Consider the following 17,404-nt stretch of genomic DNA (forward strand, 5'->3'; position numbering starts at 1 on the left):
GTCAAACTTGACGTTCTTAATATGAATAAAATGCCCCAGAAAAATATAATATAAAATTGAATAAAACGTGTCTCTACTGTAGCTGATGTTTCCTGAATGAGCAGTTTGACCCAGCTAAAGCTTGTTCATGTTAAGTATATGTCAATACATAATGTTCTCTTGTGCTTGCAATTGCAATTGAGATAATAAATGTTCTCCCTTTTATGTAAACAAGTACATATTTCTAAAAAAAAATCTTGTTTTTGTAGGCTTTGTACTCATCTTTAGACATTTTAACTATGCAATGTGCTAAGTATCTTTTTTTAAGAATACAGGGCATGTTTATTGGGTTAAATTTTATCTGTAAAAAATGTAGGGGGCCCAGAAATTTTGGTTTCCATAGGGCCCAGAATTTCTGGCGGCACCCCTGCATACAATACATGTTCTCTTCCTCTATCAGATTCCAGCGGGAAGTTGTTGTGTCTATGACCCTGCGTTTTCTGTGTCGGAGTGCAATGCTCTCAGAGAGCTCGGCTTCAATGTGTTAACTGAAAATGAGGTAGAAATTCATACATGTGCTGTGGTGAAAAGGAACTGGAATTTCGTAATTTCTTTCAAATGGTCTCTGTACACTCACCAGGAGGGGAAGCGAGCGGTGTCTCAACCGACCCTGTTCTACCTGATGCATTGTGGGAAAGCTCTGTACAACAACCTGCTGTGGAAAAACTGGTCGCCTCAGACTTTGCCAAACATTGTTATTATAGGCAACAGTTTTCATGGCATTCAAGAGAGGTAATTTTGGCGTTACGTCTCATTGAAATAAACCCACAGTACCACGGTGCAAAATAAAGGTACTGTTTTTTTATTCGCTTAGGATGTTACAGAGAGAATTTGAAAGAGATTACAGCTTCTTATCATATGTATCCTTTATCAGTATCTTACACCTTTGAAATGTACCATTTTTCAGTCATTATGTGTTTTAGACATTAGATTTCTGTAGGTTTATTCTTGAGACCGGTTGCGGCCCTTGACTCAAATATCTAAAGGTGATCCGTGTGTGTGAGGAGACGTCTCTGGCCTGCTCGCAACGCTTTCTGGATGTGTTTAATGACACAGCGCTCGTTCAGTTCCCTCCAGAGAATCTGAACAGACTAGGAGACTGTACATGGACTGAGACTTCAGAGCCGCTGTACCAACACTGCAAAGATCTCGAGATCATCCTGAGAGAGAAACACTGCTGAGGAAAATTACCAAACGTGAAACACGATGGTGTTAATGTTTCATTACATTTTATATTTTCTTTATAATCAGTTTGGGAAAATAATGTTAATTTCACATTTTTTTACATGGAAATAAAACATTTGAAAAGAAATGCTCAATGTCCGTGCATCCCTTTTCAACGAAGAAATACATTTGATCTAAAGTCATTTTGTTTTTCCACTGATGTAACTAAAGCTGTCTAGATGGGAGAAATGATTAACAAGCAGATTGGCCTGTTCTTACTAGAAAAAGAAGGCTTGTTGGCTCTTGACAAAATGTCACATTGGACCAATGCATATGCTAAATAAATATAAATGAACAAGATTCGAAAAACTGAAGTAAAGAAAAATTTTGTTTGATGTTGTCCCACAAAGATTCACTCGAAGACACTCGACGTCTAGTGAAGACATTTTATTAAATTCAAAACAGAGAGAAAATATACTCAAAGAAAAAATGTTCACTGCACACTGGTGTTAGTTGTAAAAATGCTAAATTTAGATCTTTTAATGTCTTTCATTTCTTTCAAATACTTTAAAATCTCACAGAACATCTCACTCTGTTTCAATCTGTTTCTTCACATCACCTGAGCCTTCGCTCACATCACACTCGTTTCCGTTTACCACGGCTGACATTATGATATTTTTCAATTTTGATTGGCTCTCAGTCGAGACGCCATTGGTGATGTCTGATTGGCATTCCTCTACTCCGTTGTTTTTCGGACCATCTCCGTTATGCTGATGGGAGTCTATCTCACCGTTGACTTTGATTTGGTCAGATTTCTTTACAGCATCAGTCTCGCCACTTTCACTTTCTGCATTTTCTTCGGTGGTCTCCTGCACCTGTTCCCCATTGGTCTTCTCATCCACAGTCGCCTCTCCGTCATTGGCCTGCAGCCCTGAAGCTTCTTTCTCATTGGTCGACTGTGACTTCGCCTTTTCGGCCTCTTCTGCTGCTTTTTTTTCTTTAAGCTTTTCTTTGAACTCCATTATCCTTGTGCTTTAAATAAAGGCAATGAAGGTCATACATTCTGTTTTGTTTGCATTAACTAATAAACAGAACGTGAGCCTGACAATTCCGCAAAACTCTAAACAGTTTAATTTATTAGATATAATAGTTAAATTATATACTACTGTATTTCTTTTCGTAATACACACACGCAATTTTATTTGGGGATGTAATGTGAAATGGAGGTGTGTTTGTGACATTCATCTTACCTGTATGACGTCTTGAGTATGCCATTAACCAGTGCTAGCTGTTCCAGTGTGGTCTCAAGAGATGGAGTCAAAGACTGCGGTTGAGCAGAAGAAAAGACCGTTTTAAACTGAATCAGAAAGGCACTTGGTTCTTTTAAACAATGTTTTCAAACTGAGCTTACCTCAGGCGGTGCATCACAAAGCTCCACGCCACCCTGACGAATGGACCGCTCCACGCGCACAGCCTGCTGGGTAATGTTCTTCAGGAACTCTGAGCTGCATTTAGTTTGGGGATGATCATCACCCCACTGTTGAAAAACACACAAGCAGGCTCAGAACACCATTGCACTTTTGGATCGAATCACTAACTTCTCACATGAACACAATCGCTCACCTTATTCTGGAAGATGCCGTGAGCCTGTTTCTCAAGGTTCATTCCTCCTCTGTAGTCACCAGACACACAGAGTCTCTGTGCCAGCAGATGGAGACTGCAAGACACAATAAATCAAAAATGGCATCTCTCAAATCAATATTTCACATGTATTTAAGCAGAAACATGAGTTAATTTACATTCACATAATAAATCTCTACGAGGTGATACAAGAGCCTGTCCTGTCTGGGTTTATTTTAAAGGTAATGACATCATAGGCTTATATCTTGTAAGGGAGTAACATCGTAAGGAACTAAGTTAAAACTTTCCTTACAGGCAAAACATCTCTACATCGATCAACTTCTAAGACGTCTCGTGTGCACAAGAGTCTACACACTAATGCTCATTTTTTCTTTTCGTCTGAAGTGTGCCCCTGCTATCTTAACCCCTTTTAAGAACATCAGAACGTCTTACATGAGAGCTCCCGTAAGGTCCATGTCTCCTCTGAATGAGTTGGTGATTTTCAGTGCACTCTGGAGGTATTGAAGCGACTGCTCTCCCTGAAGAATCAGTCCAAGAGACGCCTGCGAGAAATTATTACCGTAGAGTTTAGTTATCCATACATGAAATCATTTATTGTAGATAACAAAAAACACTTGATAACTGTGTACCCTGCTGAAAAAGACACCTTGAACAAGCTCAAGCTGGTTTAAACTGATTCCCAAACCCACAAAGTCTAAAATGTTCTTTACAGCAACACTGCAAAAAATGACTTTCTTGCTTAGTATTTTTGTCTTGTTTTCCAGTAAAAATGTCTAGAAATTCTTGAATCAAGATGCATTTTCTTGATGAGCAAAATGACATCAGAAAATAAGTCTTGTTTTAAGGCAAAACATATGAAATTTCAGTGAATATTTGCTTAGAACAAGCAAAACAGTAAAGGCACTCCAAAAAATATTGAAATGAATCAATTGATGCGAATAATGCAGATAATGTCGATTTTGTAGATTATAACTTGCATCAATGACTGCGGTGTAAGGATGATCTCCGCCGTGAACCGTCAACAGAAGAACTTTGGCACGATACAGACAGCGCTGAGCGAGAGCCGTTTCACCTCCGGCGAACAGATACACGGCCAACAGCACCTGACACAAGAGACATGACATGGCATCACATCCTGCTGATGTTAAGAAACACATCTGTGTTATTGTGTAAAAACTTCACTCACGTATTGCTGAATGGTGTTGGGATGATCGAATCCTAGAACCCTTTCACTGATGACCACGACCCTCAGCTGCACGCTACGAGCCTACGAAGTGAGAGAGGGAGAAAATAATGCTGAATGGTCAAAGATACACATTTAGACTAGGGCAGTGCATTTAACGTGTTAATTATAATTAATAAACCCGCCCGAATATCCGCAGCGCACCCGCCCCAGACATAAGTAGGTCATGACTGGTGACAAATTTGATGCTGTTGACACCTTACTGCATCATATAAAACTTACAGAATAATGTCAGAAAGAAGCTAAAATTAAAGGTATCTGTGCAAAAATGATCTGAATGAACTTTTGTCTCACATTTATTTAATTACACAATCACACAAGCACAATATTATTGTAGTGCTATTTTTGTCATGGTTGTGCACATGTCATGTTGATTTTATACAACAGTTCATTAAATAAGAAATTAATTTTAAGATATATTTCATATCGAAGTAGTAACAAAAGTCGGCAGACCAGAGTTCCAAAATATATATATAAAAAATACTTTTAATACTTTTAAATAATAAAGTCTTTCTTATATATTTTTTTGGAGCTCTGGTGTGCCGTCTCTTCTAACAACTTCGATTTACTCTTTTGGTCGAGTACCCTTTTGAGATTAATGTGCGTGTTTTTGTCCTCTCTTAGATATATTTTAAAGGCAACATAGTCTGTTTTCCTTTCCTTACATAAAAAATATAAAGTCTAAGGAGAAGTGTTGCACGTTTCTGAGGAACACACAAGTTTCTTAAGCGAATAATAAAAAAATCTGCTTATTTACATTTACTAACCCTTATGTCGTTTCAAACTTGAATTACTCTTTATTTGGGGAAAATGAAGATATTTCTTAGGAATGTTAGTAACCAAACTGTTTTGGTCTTTAATAATAATAATTCAGCTTCTGAAAAAAACAAAATTATGTCTGTTTTAGCTTTTGAACATCTGAAGCTTCTTTCTGTATTGTCCTATAATGGCATTTAATTATATGTTTGCCCCAAATGTTATGTGTGATTAACTTGTGATTACTTATTACTTCATTTGCTTACATCACAATGCACATTAACCTGAAAACCATCTGTTACCTAAGAGGTTATTTTATATAAAAATTCCATCCTTCATGTCACTGAATTATTGAACAACAAAGATGAGTACACGCACCTCGGCGGGACGGCCCTGTAAGTACGCCACTTTTGCCAGGAGACTCAGACAATGACAGGCCTCAGGGTGCAGATCATCAGACACACGACCAAACAGATATGAAGCTTCTTTAAGTTTCTCGTACGCCTGCTCCAGTAACCCTACAGGAAGACATGATGCTGTCAAGAGATGTGATCCCTACAATATGCATGAACTTCATGAACTTCCACGGGTACCTTTCTGAAGGCTGTTCTGTGCTGCCTGGAACTTCTTGGTGGCATCGGCGGTCGTCATGGTTACGTGCTTGATGACAGGGAGGACGTTGAGCACGTCGTCGGAGGAGATGGGTGGCTTGTTACGGTTGTCGAATGTGTACTCTTTGAGACGAAGCTGCGGGACAAATTTGAGGTTCTTTACAAATTCTCGGAAAATGACGCAGTTTCCACAAATGTTACAATCGACCAATCAGAATCAAGTATTTATTTTATTAACATTTTTTAGAGTTAAATACAAAACTTTTACTTGTCACTTCACAGGGATGAGTCTGAATTATTATTTGTATTATTAAACAGAATGCTGTTCATACATATGTTATGTTTAGGTTGTAATTAAAAAATAAAATATGAAAAGAAACTGTAAGAAAATGACTACGAATAGTTAAGCGAACATAATTGTAGTAAAAGAACACCTGAATGCCAGCCTTCAAGCACATCTCTCTCAACAAGGAAATCTTCTGCAATCCGTAACGCTCGACTAGATGGTCCACATTTGACCTGCGACAAAACGTTACACTGTGATGCTACAACAAAAAAGTATGAGACGGTTGAAAAGATGTCTCTCTTCTCTCACCCTAGTCCATCTTTGAGTCTGTAGGTTTCTTGAGCATCCTGACATATGAGACTCCACAGTTCGTTGCCGCTCAGCGCACTCCAAGAGGTGCTATCCGTAGCCCCTCCCCCTCCACGGCCACGCCTCCTTGAGCGCTTCTTAGACTCCTCCCCATTTGATGTCGAACTGAAGTTAGGCACCAATAAGCAACAGAGGAAATGACTCACGGCTGCAGACAAGTTTGACGTCTCCACCCCCTAAAACACGACGAAAGAAATACAGTCACTTTTATTTTCTCAATCTCCTTTCAATTTTTGTAAAGTAAAAAACAATAATATTAATTTAAAAGGACCAGTTTAATTTTTTGGAGGATGTAATGACAGAAATCCAATATAATATACATAATAATGTCTTCAGAGGTCCTTACATAATGAAGCGTTATCTTTTATTATCTTAGAATGAGCTCTTTCTATCTACATACACCGCGGGTCCCATTACATGGAATTCACCATATTGTTTCTACAGTAGCCCTAAAGGGACAATCTGCTCTACAGAGCGCATTTCGTAAACGAGTTATCTCCTTCAGCTAAGAAGCACAAGCGTGATGACATCTTGGTTCTGTGTCAGCCACTGTAGTGCTTCGAAAGAGAGGGGTGGAGTGTGCCCTTGGTTGCAATTCACAACCTCACCACCAGATGCCGCTAAATTTCATACACTGGACCTTTTAAATAAAAATAAAATGTAAATACCTGAATGTAGCCATTGAATAACCTTTGTGCACTGCGTACTACAATCTCTGTGAAGACCAACCTCTGTAGGAAATATGGCAAGACATGAAAAGAGCATTAAAAATACTGTTTTGTACTTAAATATTTACTATAGTTGACTGTGGCGAAAATCTTAGATATTTCTGTATACTCCCGTATTTAATACAGCTTATCAGTTAGCACTAGATTTGACAATACTATGGTATACTATAGTAAAATTTCTATAATATACTACAGTACACAACAGATTTACTCTTATTCATGTGGATTAAAATGTCGTTTCTGAAATAAAATGGATTTTGTGTTATCTTACAGTGATGTGTCTTAGTTGATCCTTGAGATCTGATTGGCTGATGGTCAATATCACTTGTCCGAGATATCGCAGGTTTATTCCTTTCTTATGGAGGGCTTGTCGTAAAGTTGCGCCGTCCATGGGTACATCTGGGCCTTGAATACAATCGTTCATCTGAAAACACACGGGCTGCTGCTTTAACATGCCGTTCGTCACTCATCATTAAGAACATACACACATTCACCAACACACAATACTCACAAACGCCGGAATCTGCTCATTGAAGATAAAAGACGCGGCCTCCTTCAGTAATCTCTTCTGGAGCGCAACCGTTTCACGCTCTGAATCAGGAAACTGCACACCTACGCGAATCGAGAAAAAGTCAGAAATACTGCACGTATCCATTATAAATAAAGCAATGCCTTGTGCTTTTGGGTTGTGTTATTAATCATCAACACATGTGAAAGTGTTTTTGAGGGAGAGTTTTTCTTCAGCTGACCTGGTGAGAAGACATTAGGGTTGAAACGCATCTCGAATATGATGTCGCTGACAGATCCCACATCATTGCATGCGGCTCGTACCGCGTCTGTGCTGCGAGAGTCACCTGAAAACACAAATACACACATGCCGTTAGTTATGTCACATTTCACAAGCGACCAAAACAGAACAAACAGTTTGAGCATCTTACAGGCATTCATGCACTCCTCAACTCCTCCGGTCTCCTCCATGCGAGCTTTCACGCACGCTGAGAACTGATCGTGTCTAAAATATGAAAAAAACCACACTGTGATTAGAAGGATGTTCACTTTGATTTTAGATTTAAGGTGAAGGGTGAAGGTCGTACGTTTCTTGGATGTTTAAAAACAAACGCAGACTCACTTGTGTTGAATGAAGGCTTTCACCAGCTCCGGCCGTAAACGACACAAAGCGTGAGGGTACCGCCTTGGAAATCCATCACCTCCCGCCGCCTCCTGCTCCGTTTCTACTCCCTCACCGTCCTCCACCAAAAAGTTGGTATCAGCAGGCATGGTCCGGTACACATCCAGAAGGTAATACCGACCATCGGCCCCCAGAATTCCTTGGGCATCCACAGAAGTGAAGAGAGGCAGCTGATGCCCGGTGGTTCCCAGGACCGCGTGTCTTTGCAGAGCGAGAGCCTTCGCCGAATGAGCCAGTAGTTCTAGGAGTTTCCGTCTCGCTGGATTTTCCAGAGGACCCACGTTGAATCCGTATAACTGCCCGTTTGGAACTTCATCCTGCTCGGGGCCCTGGAGGCCGGGTGCCAGGGCCTGCGCGGACAGCCGGACGCCGCGGTAGTCGGCCAGTGCTGTGGGGATGGTGTGCAGGTTTTGGAGGTCTCCTTCCAGGTCGCTGTAACACTGAACCCCTCGCAGTTCGAGACGCTGAGCGGCCCTGTGACCTCGCTCTCCGCCCAGCCACTCCTCACCGTGAGCCGGCACGCTCATGAACACGCCGCCCCATAAGAAAGCAGCTTCCTCGCGGGAATCGTTGAGCGGGTCAACCAAACCGTCGATGACTTTCTCGGCAGCCTGAGTAGCGGCGCTCACGAAAGCAGAGTTGACCTGCAGGGACACAAGACGGGATGTCACACGACGTCTCTGCGTTCAGACAATGCCGGCTATAAAGAAAGGCTTTAAAAAATGTTTTAAGGATATGCGTGTTCTAACCTGTAGTAAGGCTCTGTCTCTCTGAAGTCTCTCCTCTAAACTTCTCTGTGGAAGATCTCTGGCTGCTTGGATCTCTTTGTTCCAGTCTGGGGCCTAAAACACACCACAGGCATTTCATACGGTTATTTGGTTTTCGTACATTTACATTTACGCATTTGGCAGACGCTTTTATCCAAAGTGACTTATAAATGGACCATAAAAAGGGAAGAAATCCGTGAAACAAAAGAACAGCGATAGGTAAGTGCGATAGAACTGGCCTCGGTTTGCCTAACACAGTGCACAAAGCTGAATAAATAAAACATATTTTGTTCATCAAAACAAAGGTATTTATAAAGATTTTGGACAGTCCCTCTGTGCCCCCCAATACAATCAACTATTGTCAATGTGTGATTATTTAGACGGACCATTTAAACCTAACAGACCCAATTCTGTTAGTTGTAGATGTGTTTAGGATGTAGAAATGTAATAAAAACAAAAATACATGAGCTTTGTATTAAGTCAAGTCAAATGTATAGTGATTGTCAAAACATTTTATTATTTCATAGCTTCCAATTTGAGGTGAACTGTCCCTTTAAATTATGAGCACAGACCAATACAAAACATCAGTCAGTAATTTCATACATTTTGACACAAACCACAGAAAAAATACTGAAAAAAAGCTGTAATTTAATGGGCTCTTGGGGGCCCCCTATTGGCGGCGAGGCCCTAGGCAGCCGCTTACTTGGGTTATATGGAGGGCCGGCTCTGGGTTTGGAACAACTAGAGCGTAGGTAGTTTATGACAGAATTTTTGGGTGAACTGTTCGTTTAAGGATTTAATTCCTGTAACTTCTCTGGAATATGATTTTGATAATGATCACTCACATATAATGATATGAAAGTGAGGGCAGGTGTGCACAGTACCTGTGAGTTAAGCTCCTGATCCAAACCCAGCCGGCCGCTGAAACTGGACTTATGCGAATGAATCGAAGAGATGCCCAACCAGCTGAGCGTGCGGTCCGGAGTGGACAGGGTCTCCTCTGCCGGAAGCGACGGTCTGTACGGACACACACACTTACTAAAGCGATCTGAACAACACGAGCGAGTGCGAATGCATGTGCGTCTGAGCATCACCTGTGTTTCAGTGCACTGAAGTTGTGTTTGAACTGTGGGCTGAGGTGAGACAGCAGATCGGTCAGACAGTGACACACTGGAGTGGATGAAGCAGGACGAGGGTCAAACACGTCAAGAGTCGATCTGAAACACCAATCACTCAATTATAACAGCAAAAACAACAGTATTAGTTTGGTGACATGCTATTCGTTTACGGCTTACCTGTTGACATAAAATCCACGTGGACAGGAAGTGATGTCACACTGTTTGCCCTCCAGCGTGTGAACACTGATGTACATAAAGTCGCCCTGCAGTTTTCTAAACCCAGGGGGCGGGTTCCAACAGCTGAGTGACAGGTCTAACAGGTAACTGGGATGCTAGAAAATAATTGTTTTATTGATATTTATTATTATCTGAAAGAATCACAAATAAGATCAATATCGTATCAATATCAAACATCAATGAAAAGTATTTTAACATGCGATTAAATACGTTTGAATTGTATTTGTGTGTGTGTTTTACAAACTTCGATGTGTGTGTTGTTAGGCAGCAGGGTTGTCAAAGGGGGAAGTTCCGAGGCTCCTGGTTGGATGTAGGCAGGTGGAGGCGGGGGTTCGGCAGACTGCTCTGCTTTACTATTGGCTCGTCTGTTTTTGGAGTGGGGAGTGGGAGGGGCTTCTAATTCACACAAACACACATTTATAGTCATAAGCGTTAACACAAATCACTATACATACAAAGTATATAAAAAATAAAAATAGTTTCGTACCAGGTGTCTGGGTGAGCGTGTTAAGCACACTGGGCGATCGGCCCTCCATCAAGGAGTCTTGGGGTCCGGCGGCTCTCAGCATCTCTTGCACACGTGCCAGGTGAGCCTGTGCGAATCGGTGCGAGTACGGCTCTGTAACCCACGCGCAAGGGTCAAAGGTCACACGATAACAATAACGGGCTGTTCACATTATAGCGATAACTATAAAGATAACTATAATTCAGGAGGATAGCGGGGTTCACAACATAACTATAACGATACAGAGACCGATATCGTTGGGATCACTTTCAGAACGATTTTTTCCAGCTGGTGAACGAAAAAACATACTGTCAGACAGTTTCTGGCGGATAACGTTTGACTATTGGTGATCACTGCGCAGGTTTTATATCTGAAACAAAGACTATAGTGGTCGGGAAGCGGTGTGTTTATGAGGGGATATTATACTGTATATGTAACGCTTACAACTCTAAGCAAGCTAGCAAAATATTTGCTTTACATCCCGGACACAAGCGCCACTTCAGCCTTCAGAGAGAGCATCCAGCCTTTGCTGTCATATTTTGGAGAGAAGAATGAAAACAAAAGCATCTCGCGCCACATGACCCCTTTAAGATGTGGAATCGGATCACTTTCCCTCGTGCCCCGCCCACTAACCCACTCTTCTTCTGAAAGCGTTCGTTCCCGTTTCAGTTGCATTTTTCAATACGACAGTGAGGTAGACTGTAGCTCAAAAGGCGGCGTTACATGACCCTTTAACACTCCATGAATGTGAATCTGTGTTATCTGGGAGAGTGTTAAAGTGTCCAGTGAGTAATGTGGTAATTCAGTGAAGAATAATTTTCCCACACTGTTCCCGATGAGTCCTCGGTGACTCACTTGGCTTTACATTTGACATCGAACAACCCAGTGAATCAGAAAGTTGCAAAACCAGTCTGACAAAACCCCCAATGATTTGAAGAGACCAAACTAAACTGGTAAACATTTTTTATGAATTTGTTAGTTGGATTTCTAGCTGGTAATGGATTGGAGGAACAGATCAGCCTCCAACTTTCCCTACAAAACTGAACCATGGCTTTGCCAGGTAAAGTGTGGGTTTTTGTTGTTCCATGTTTAGCATTTGTATCAGAAAAGGTGGCTTTGGACAGTGTTAGCTGGTCTACGGGTTGAACCAGATCCAACAGCTGCAAGTTGTGTTAGTCAACACAGATTCTCAAACACTAGTGTAGCCGTTGCACATGTTTACTTGCGAGGTCTGGAGTTTACCTTCCACTAGACGGAGAGTAACTCCAGCTTTGAATCCTTTGATGTCCCGGAGCTCTGCCATGAGGTCAAGGGTCACGCCTGAAAGTGCCAGAGTGAGGGACGTGCGCGGTGTTACCTCCTCTCTGCCCAGCACGCTCATAATGGTGTCCTGGACCAGCCAGAATCCATTCACCTGAACAGAGAAGACTCAAAACATTAGAGAGGTGTCTGCATACTCAAACACGGATAATGTGGGAGCTCATCTCTCAATGACACGATTTGCATCCTTTGATGATCTTTTTATATTTGATCAGATAACTGAAATCATTTGCATATGCAAGCGACGTGAACTAAACTGAATTTGAGCGGCAGATAGATCTGAACACCTAATGTGTCAATAAGATCAGGGCAATTTTTTTAAAACGTGAATTAAATGAATAGTTCAACCCAAAATGTCATTTTGAACCTGTATGACTTTCTTCTGCAAAACACAGAAAAAGATATTTTGAAGAATGTCGACAACACTGAACCCCATTCAAAGAATAATCATTTTGGGGTGAATTATTATTTTAAGGTGACAAATACTGATGATGCAATGAATAAAATATACTTAAAAGAAAAAAGCATCTTTATATCTCATACTATTTTAAGTGCTTTTAGACAAATTAGAGGTCTTAAACAAAAGCACAATGGTGAAAGTTTAATAGTTAACTTCTGTTTTGTATTGGTTTGACCTTACAACCTTCAGTCCTGATCTTTCACGACCCCTCTTGAGAATTCAGTTTTTAAAGCTCACCTGCAGCTCAAAAGCGTCGACACCTGCACCCTGAATCTTCACAGGAAATGATCCGTCATCGTCGCATTTACTTCCAGAAACATCTGCAGAGTGAAGAATGTTTAGTCTCACCGGATTCTTCATTTTATGCTCAAAAATGTGCTTTAGGGTAAAACTGTGTTACATAACAGAGTTTGGAAATAGCTGTTCAAATGTCAGTGAAATTGAAAAATAGAAATCCCAGAATCCACTAACAGAATATTACCTATACTGTACATGTGTGCCAAAAAGTTAAAAAAAAGTTTTTATATTTTCCCATTTTGAAACAAAATCCATCATTAGAAGTTACATTTACATTTAGTCATTTAGCAGCCCCTTTTATCCAAAGCAACTTACAAATGAGTTAAACAATTGGAAACAACATAAGGACAACAAAAGCATAAGTGCAATAAAACTGGTCTCATATAGCCAACCAGTATACATTTACATTTACATTTAGGCATTTGGCAGACGCTTTTATCCAAAGCGACTTACATTGCTTTTATCCAATACATTTAACATAGGTATTTGCAATCCCCTGGGGTTGTTAACGCAACGCTCTTACCACTGAGCAACAGGAAAGCTCATTTCTAAAAAGTAGAAAAGAGATATAAGTCAGAACTGATAGGTCAGGTGCTGACTGAAGTTATTTTAAAGTCCCTTTGAACTGGACGTTGCGTTCATTTTTACTTCCATATTGTCCAAATGAAATGGAATTTGGAATGAGGAAAAATAGTGGCCGTGGCTTTTGTCTTTCTCTGCGATTTGATTGGATGTAGAAAACAGCTGTTCCATTTTTAAATGGATCTGGCAGCCGACTGACAGTTGAAGGGGAGGAGTTAAAAGATGCTCCGCCCAAGCCGTCATTTAAGATGTACAGTCACTAGAAGACGTAATTATTTTCAGATTTTAACTGAAGAATTTGAGGACAGACGAATTTGAAAAGGAATTTACAATAAACACTGCAATATTTTTAATGAAAAAATATGCATTGTCATTTTTTTATTTCACTGGGACTTTAACGGCACAACAATGCGAGTAAAAAGTTTAAGAATGACTTTAGAATTGGTTTTCCTCTTTTTGTGAAAATGACCTCAGCACCCGACTGATCAGCAGGATCTGAAAACCTTCCAAAAGATGAAACCGAAGCAAGACATTTTGTTACTTCAAAGCAAGGTTTTGTTTGCTTATGTTAATTTGTACATTTTTACAATCAAAAGTTGTAGGTTGATGCACAGACAGTATAAATAAAGTACAAATATTAGTTTATATTCGTATTAAATAACATGAACCAAGATGAATAAATGCCATAAAGATATATTCCTCTTGTTGTTAGCGAATGCATTAAAGTCCCAGTGAAAAATAAAATACAATAAAATAAAATATTGCAGTGTTGTTTGTAAATACTTTATCAATGTGTGTAATTCTCTTTTTAAAAATCGTGTGCACTCATTATCTTCAGTTAAAATCTGAAAATGCACTTCTGTCCTGTAGTGACTATACATCTTAAATGAAGGCTAAGGCTTAACTCCTCCCCTTCAAGTGTCAGTCAGCTGCCTGTTTAATCTCAAAATCCAACAGCATTTTTTTTATTTTTAGCTTTTTTTGTCAATTTTGCCTTTATTAGTGAAGTTTTATTTAGAGAGGACAGGAAGCGACGTGGATGAGAGAGGGGGTGGGATCAGAAAAGATCCACGAGCCGGGATTCGAACTCGGGTGGTCCGGAGCGCAACAGCATCATTTGTAGGAGCACTAACCACTAAGCTATGGCTCCGACACAACGGTTGTTTTTATACATCCAATCAAATCGCAGAGAAAGACGAAAGCCACGCCCATTGTTTTTCTAATTCAAAATTCCATTTCACTCGGAAATGCGTCAAAATTCGGAAGTAAAAACAATCGCAACTTCTGGTTGAAGGGGGCTTTAAATAATGTTATGAATGAGATCTTATTGTAAAGCGTTACCAACGTTAAAATAAATCCCACATAAAAAATGAAGTATAATTTAGGATTTTACTACAGTAAAGTGTGGTAAACTGTAGTATGAGCTTATTAAAGTAGAAATTAATACACCATGTTAGTGCATTCAATAGTATTTTGTAAACACTGTACTCTAATATTTATAATGGTAAGGTTTAAAAACCCCGCAAAACTTTGAAGGAATTTTACCACACTTTACTATAGTAAACACTGAGGAAAACTACAGGATTTAACTTTAATAAATTTAACGACTGATGTAGAAACCGTGTATATTTCAATATTTCTCTTTTCCTTTCCATCATCACTTCTCATTTTTTAAATTTGTTAAGGTTTGTGTGCCATCTCTGATCTAACAGCAAGACTCGGCTTGATTGAGTACGTGCTTGTCCAGACACACTTCAGAAATCCCCCGGGCTAGTAAATGAAGATACCACATACTGAATAAATGTACTATTACTAACACAACACACCCCTGCAATAATACAGCGTTCATTAACTGTTTCTCTGAGATCCTGCTGGATTATTGGGATGATAAACTCATAGATGAGCTGTTCTTGAACTGAAAAACATCAAACAGACTCGGAGAGAACTGCCTTCGCCCACTGGCATCAAGAGGTCCATTGTTTTTCAGTCACGTGTGCTTTATTGTTCACACTAGACGCATTGGGTAAAACCCTTCGTAAATCATCAGATGAACTTTTTTATTGTAAATCCGTAAAAAGTGGATTTAAGTCTAGCGTATTGTACGGAGCTAATGCAGCACATTATTACTGGTGGACAAAAATAGTTCACAAACAGCAACAAACACGTGATAAGAAACAAAAGAATTTGATGAATGGTGGATTCAGTTCTGCAGACATCTGATGATCTGATTGTTGGTGGGATAATAAATTCAATTGATTTAAAGATAACTAAAAGACTTTGTTTATCCAAAGTGCATAACAATAAAGCTATTAAAGTGACGATACATCACTGGGTTAATAGTTTAAAAGAACTATAAAATTCTCATATCCTTAAAATGTTTTCAGAGACGATGTGATGTGATGTCAGCTCCAGTCACATAGTTTTTACTACGTAAAAATCCCTGGTTTATGAAGATGACCTGTGGTGACCTCTGTGCCGAACGCAAGCAAATACAAAAAACTGTGCATTGCCTGGAGAGTGCCGTAAGACAAATCACAGACGCGAATTCTTCAAGATCTCAATCATTTCTCAAAGATAACAATGAGATGAAATGAAAAAAATCTCTCATCTGCGTCTCAGGTATTTCTGAAATCTCACATTGGAGTTTGAGAAGAGATGTCAATAGTGTGTCATACTGAGCTCAGACTCGTCTTGTCTGGAATCAAAAGTCAATATTATTGAAGATCTCAATATGAACTCAAACATTTCTCATCAAGTTCCCAAATCCAGATTATTTGACCCTCTACAATCCACGTTCATTTTACACCTGCTTCATGTATTTCAGATCTTTTTATCTTGTTACAGCAATTTCAAGAGAAACATCTGAGACTATTATGATACTTCAATTAAACAATGAGAAGTCCATCATTTGTGACAGGCTGGAATGATGGCGACATGCATTCGCCTGAAGAGTAACGCGCTCCTAATGAAAGCCGGGAATATCCCGGAGTGTTCTGAACTGGACCGCTGCCATGACAGCAGAGGATGAGTGGAAACATTCACGTCTTTCACACATGTGTGTTTGTACGCATGACACAGGTGAATCCGTCGTGGCGGGGCGAGAAAAGCAGGTCAAAGGAGAACTTTGTTGTTTGTTCTGCAAAGTTTACAGCAAATGTCCTAAACTGCATATGGTGGTCTGGTTTGGCTTTGATGCTGGTTTGTGCTGGTTTGTGCTGGTTTAAGATGGTAAAACCAGCAACAAAACAAAACTTTCCCAGCATACGCTGTTTTTTGTCAACAGGGTAGGACGCTCAGTCAACTCCACGCGGGTGCTGCTCAGAAGAATCATGACTGAGCTGTTTTGAAAAAGCTGATCTTGCTTTTACTGCAACATTATCTGCATTTTATATTCGTTTCTCTTCAGGCATGCGTATGACAACAGACAACTTTACCAAAACTTGACTACAACAAGCTTCATTCAAAGCACAAAACATCAAGAAAAAGTTTCAGAGAGAGAGAGAGAGGGAGGAGGGGGAAATGAATCAGAAGGTGCCACACTTACCCACAGTCCTCTTCTCTCCGTTTCCTTTCTTTGGTGTGTCCCTCATGTTTTCTTTTCCTCGGTCTGCTCTTCTCTCTCGGTTGTGTTGGATTGTAACACTCTTCCTGTTTTGTGCCGTGCGCACGGAGAGCTGTCAGGTGTGACTGACTCAACACGTCTTTTCACTTTCTCATTCCCTCGCTCGGCCACACCTTCTCGACAGACTGCTGGAAGTCCTCCCTCTCTCTCTCTCTCTCTCTCTCTCTCTCTCTCTCTCTGGGCGTGACGGTCACTCCATTTTGAGAGAGATCAGCAGGCACTCCCCTCCCCCTCTGACTTCCCTTAGGGCAGGGAGGGAATCCTCAAACCCTACAAATACACACACACTTACACACCTTTGAAGCACACACACACACACACACACACACACACGTACACACCTTTGAAGCACACACGTACACACCTTGAAGCACACACACATACACACACATTTGAAGCACGCACACATACACACACACACGTACACACCTTTGAAGCACACACACAAACGCACACCATGAAGCAATCTC

At 40.3% G+C, this 17,404-nt stretch overlaps 2 protein-coding genes across 4 annotated transcripts in view; one reads left to right on the forward strand and one right to left on the reverse strand.

The window, feature by feature from the left end:
- Positions 1–1,351, forward strand: part of srrd (SRR1 domain containing) — a 2,935-nt gene extending 1,584 nt beyond the window's left edge. The window contains exons 4-7 of one of the 3 annotated variants that reach the window (XM_056729887.1): positions 440–538; positions 620–771; positions 854–899; positions 1,026–1,351. In XM_056729887.1, the coding sequence (XP_056585865.1) occupies positions 440–538; positions 620–771; positions 854–899; positions 1,026–1,220 (492 nt within the window). In that variant the 3' untranslated portion in view covers positions 1,221–1,351. Of the gene's footprint in view, positions 1–439; positions 772–853; positions 900–1,025 lie in introns of all 3 variants that reach the window. The other 2 variants (XM_056729886.1, XM_056729888.1) reach the window with 2 other exon arrangements.
- A 284-nt stretch (positions 1,352–1,635) lies between these two features.
- Positions 1,636–17,048, reverse strand: si:ch211-166a6.5 (clustered mitochondria protein homolog). Its single transcript, XM_056729884.1, has 26 exons — positions 16,857–17,048; positions 12,671–12,753; positions 11,896–12,067; positions 10,636–10,767; positions 10,393–10,544; positions 10,089–10,243; positions 9,888–10,010; positions 9,678–9,810; positions 8,776–8,868; positions 7,967–8,670; positions 7,776–7,849; positions 7,587–7,691; positions 7,349–7,449; positions 7,109–7,261; positions 6,778–6,840; positions 6,050–6,285; positions 5,889–5,973; positions 5,437–5,590; positions 5,222–5,361; positions 4,031–4,111; positions 3,822–3,947; positions 3,277–3,386; positions 2,827–2,920; positions 2,615–2,740; positions 2,454–2,527; positions 1,636–2,235 (listed from the first exon to the last, which is right to left on the reverse strand). Exons 1-26 carry the CDS (start codon positions 16,900–16,902, stop codon positions 1,791–1,793), a joined length of 3,960 nt encoding a protein of 1,319 aa, XP_056585862.1. The 5' UTR covers positions 16,903–17,048; the 3' UTR covers positions 1,636–1,790.
- Between the last annotated feature and the right edge of the window lie 356 nt (positions 17,049–17,404).

This window comes from Triplophysa dalaica, chromosome 18 (genome assembly GCF_015846415.1).
Source record: "Triplophysa dalaica isolate WHDGS20190420 chromosome 18, ASM1584641v1, whole genome shotgun sequence".
Taxonomy (NCBI): domain Eukaryota; kingdom Metazoa; phylum Chordata; class Actinopteri; order Cypriniformes; family Nemacheilidae; genus Triplophysa; species Triplophysa dalaica.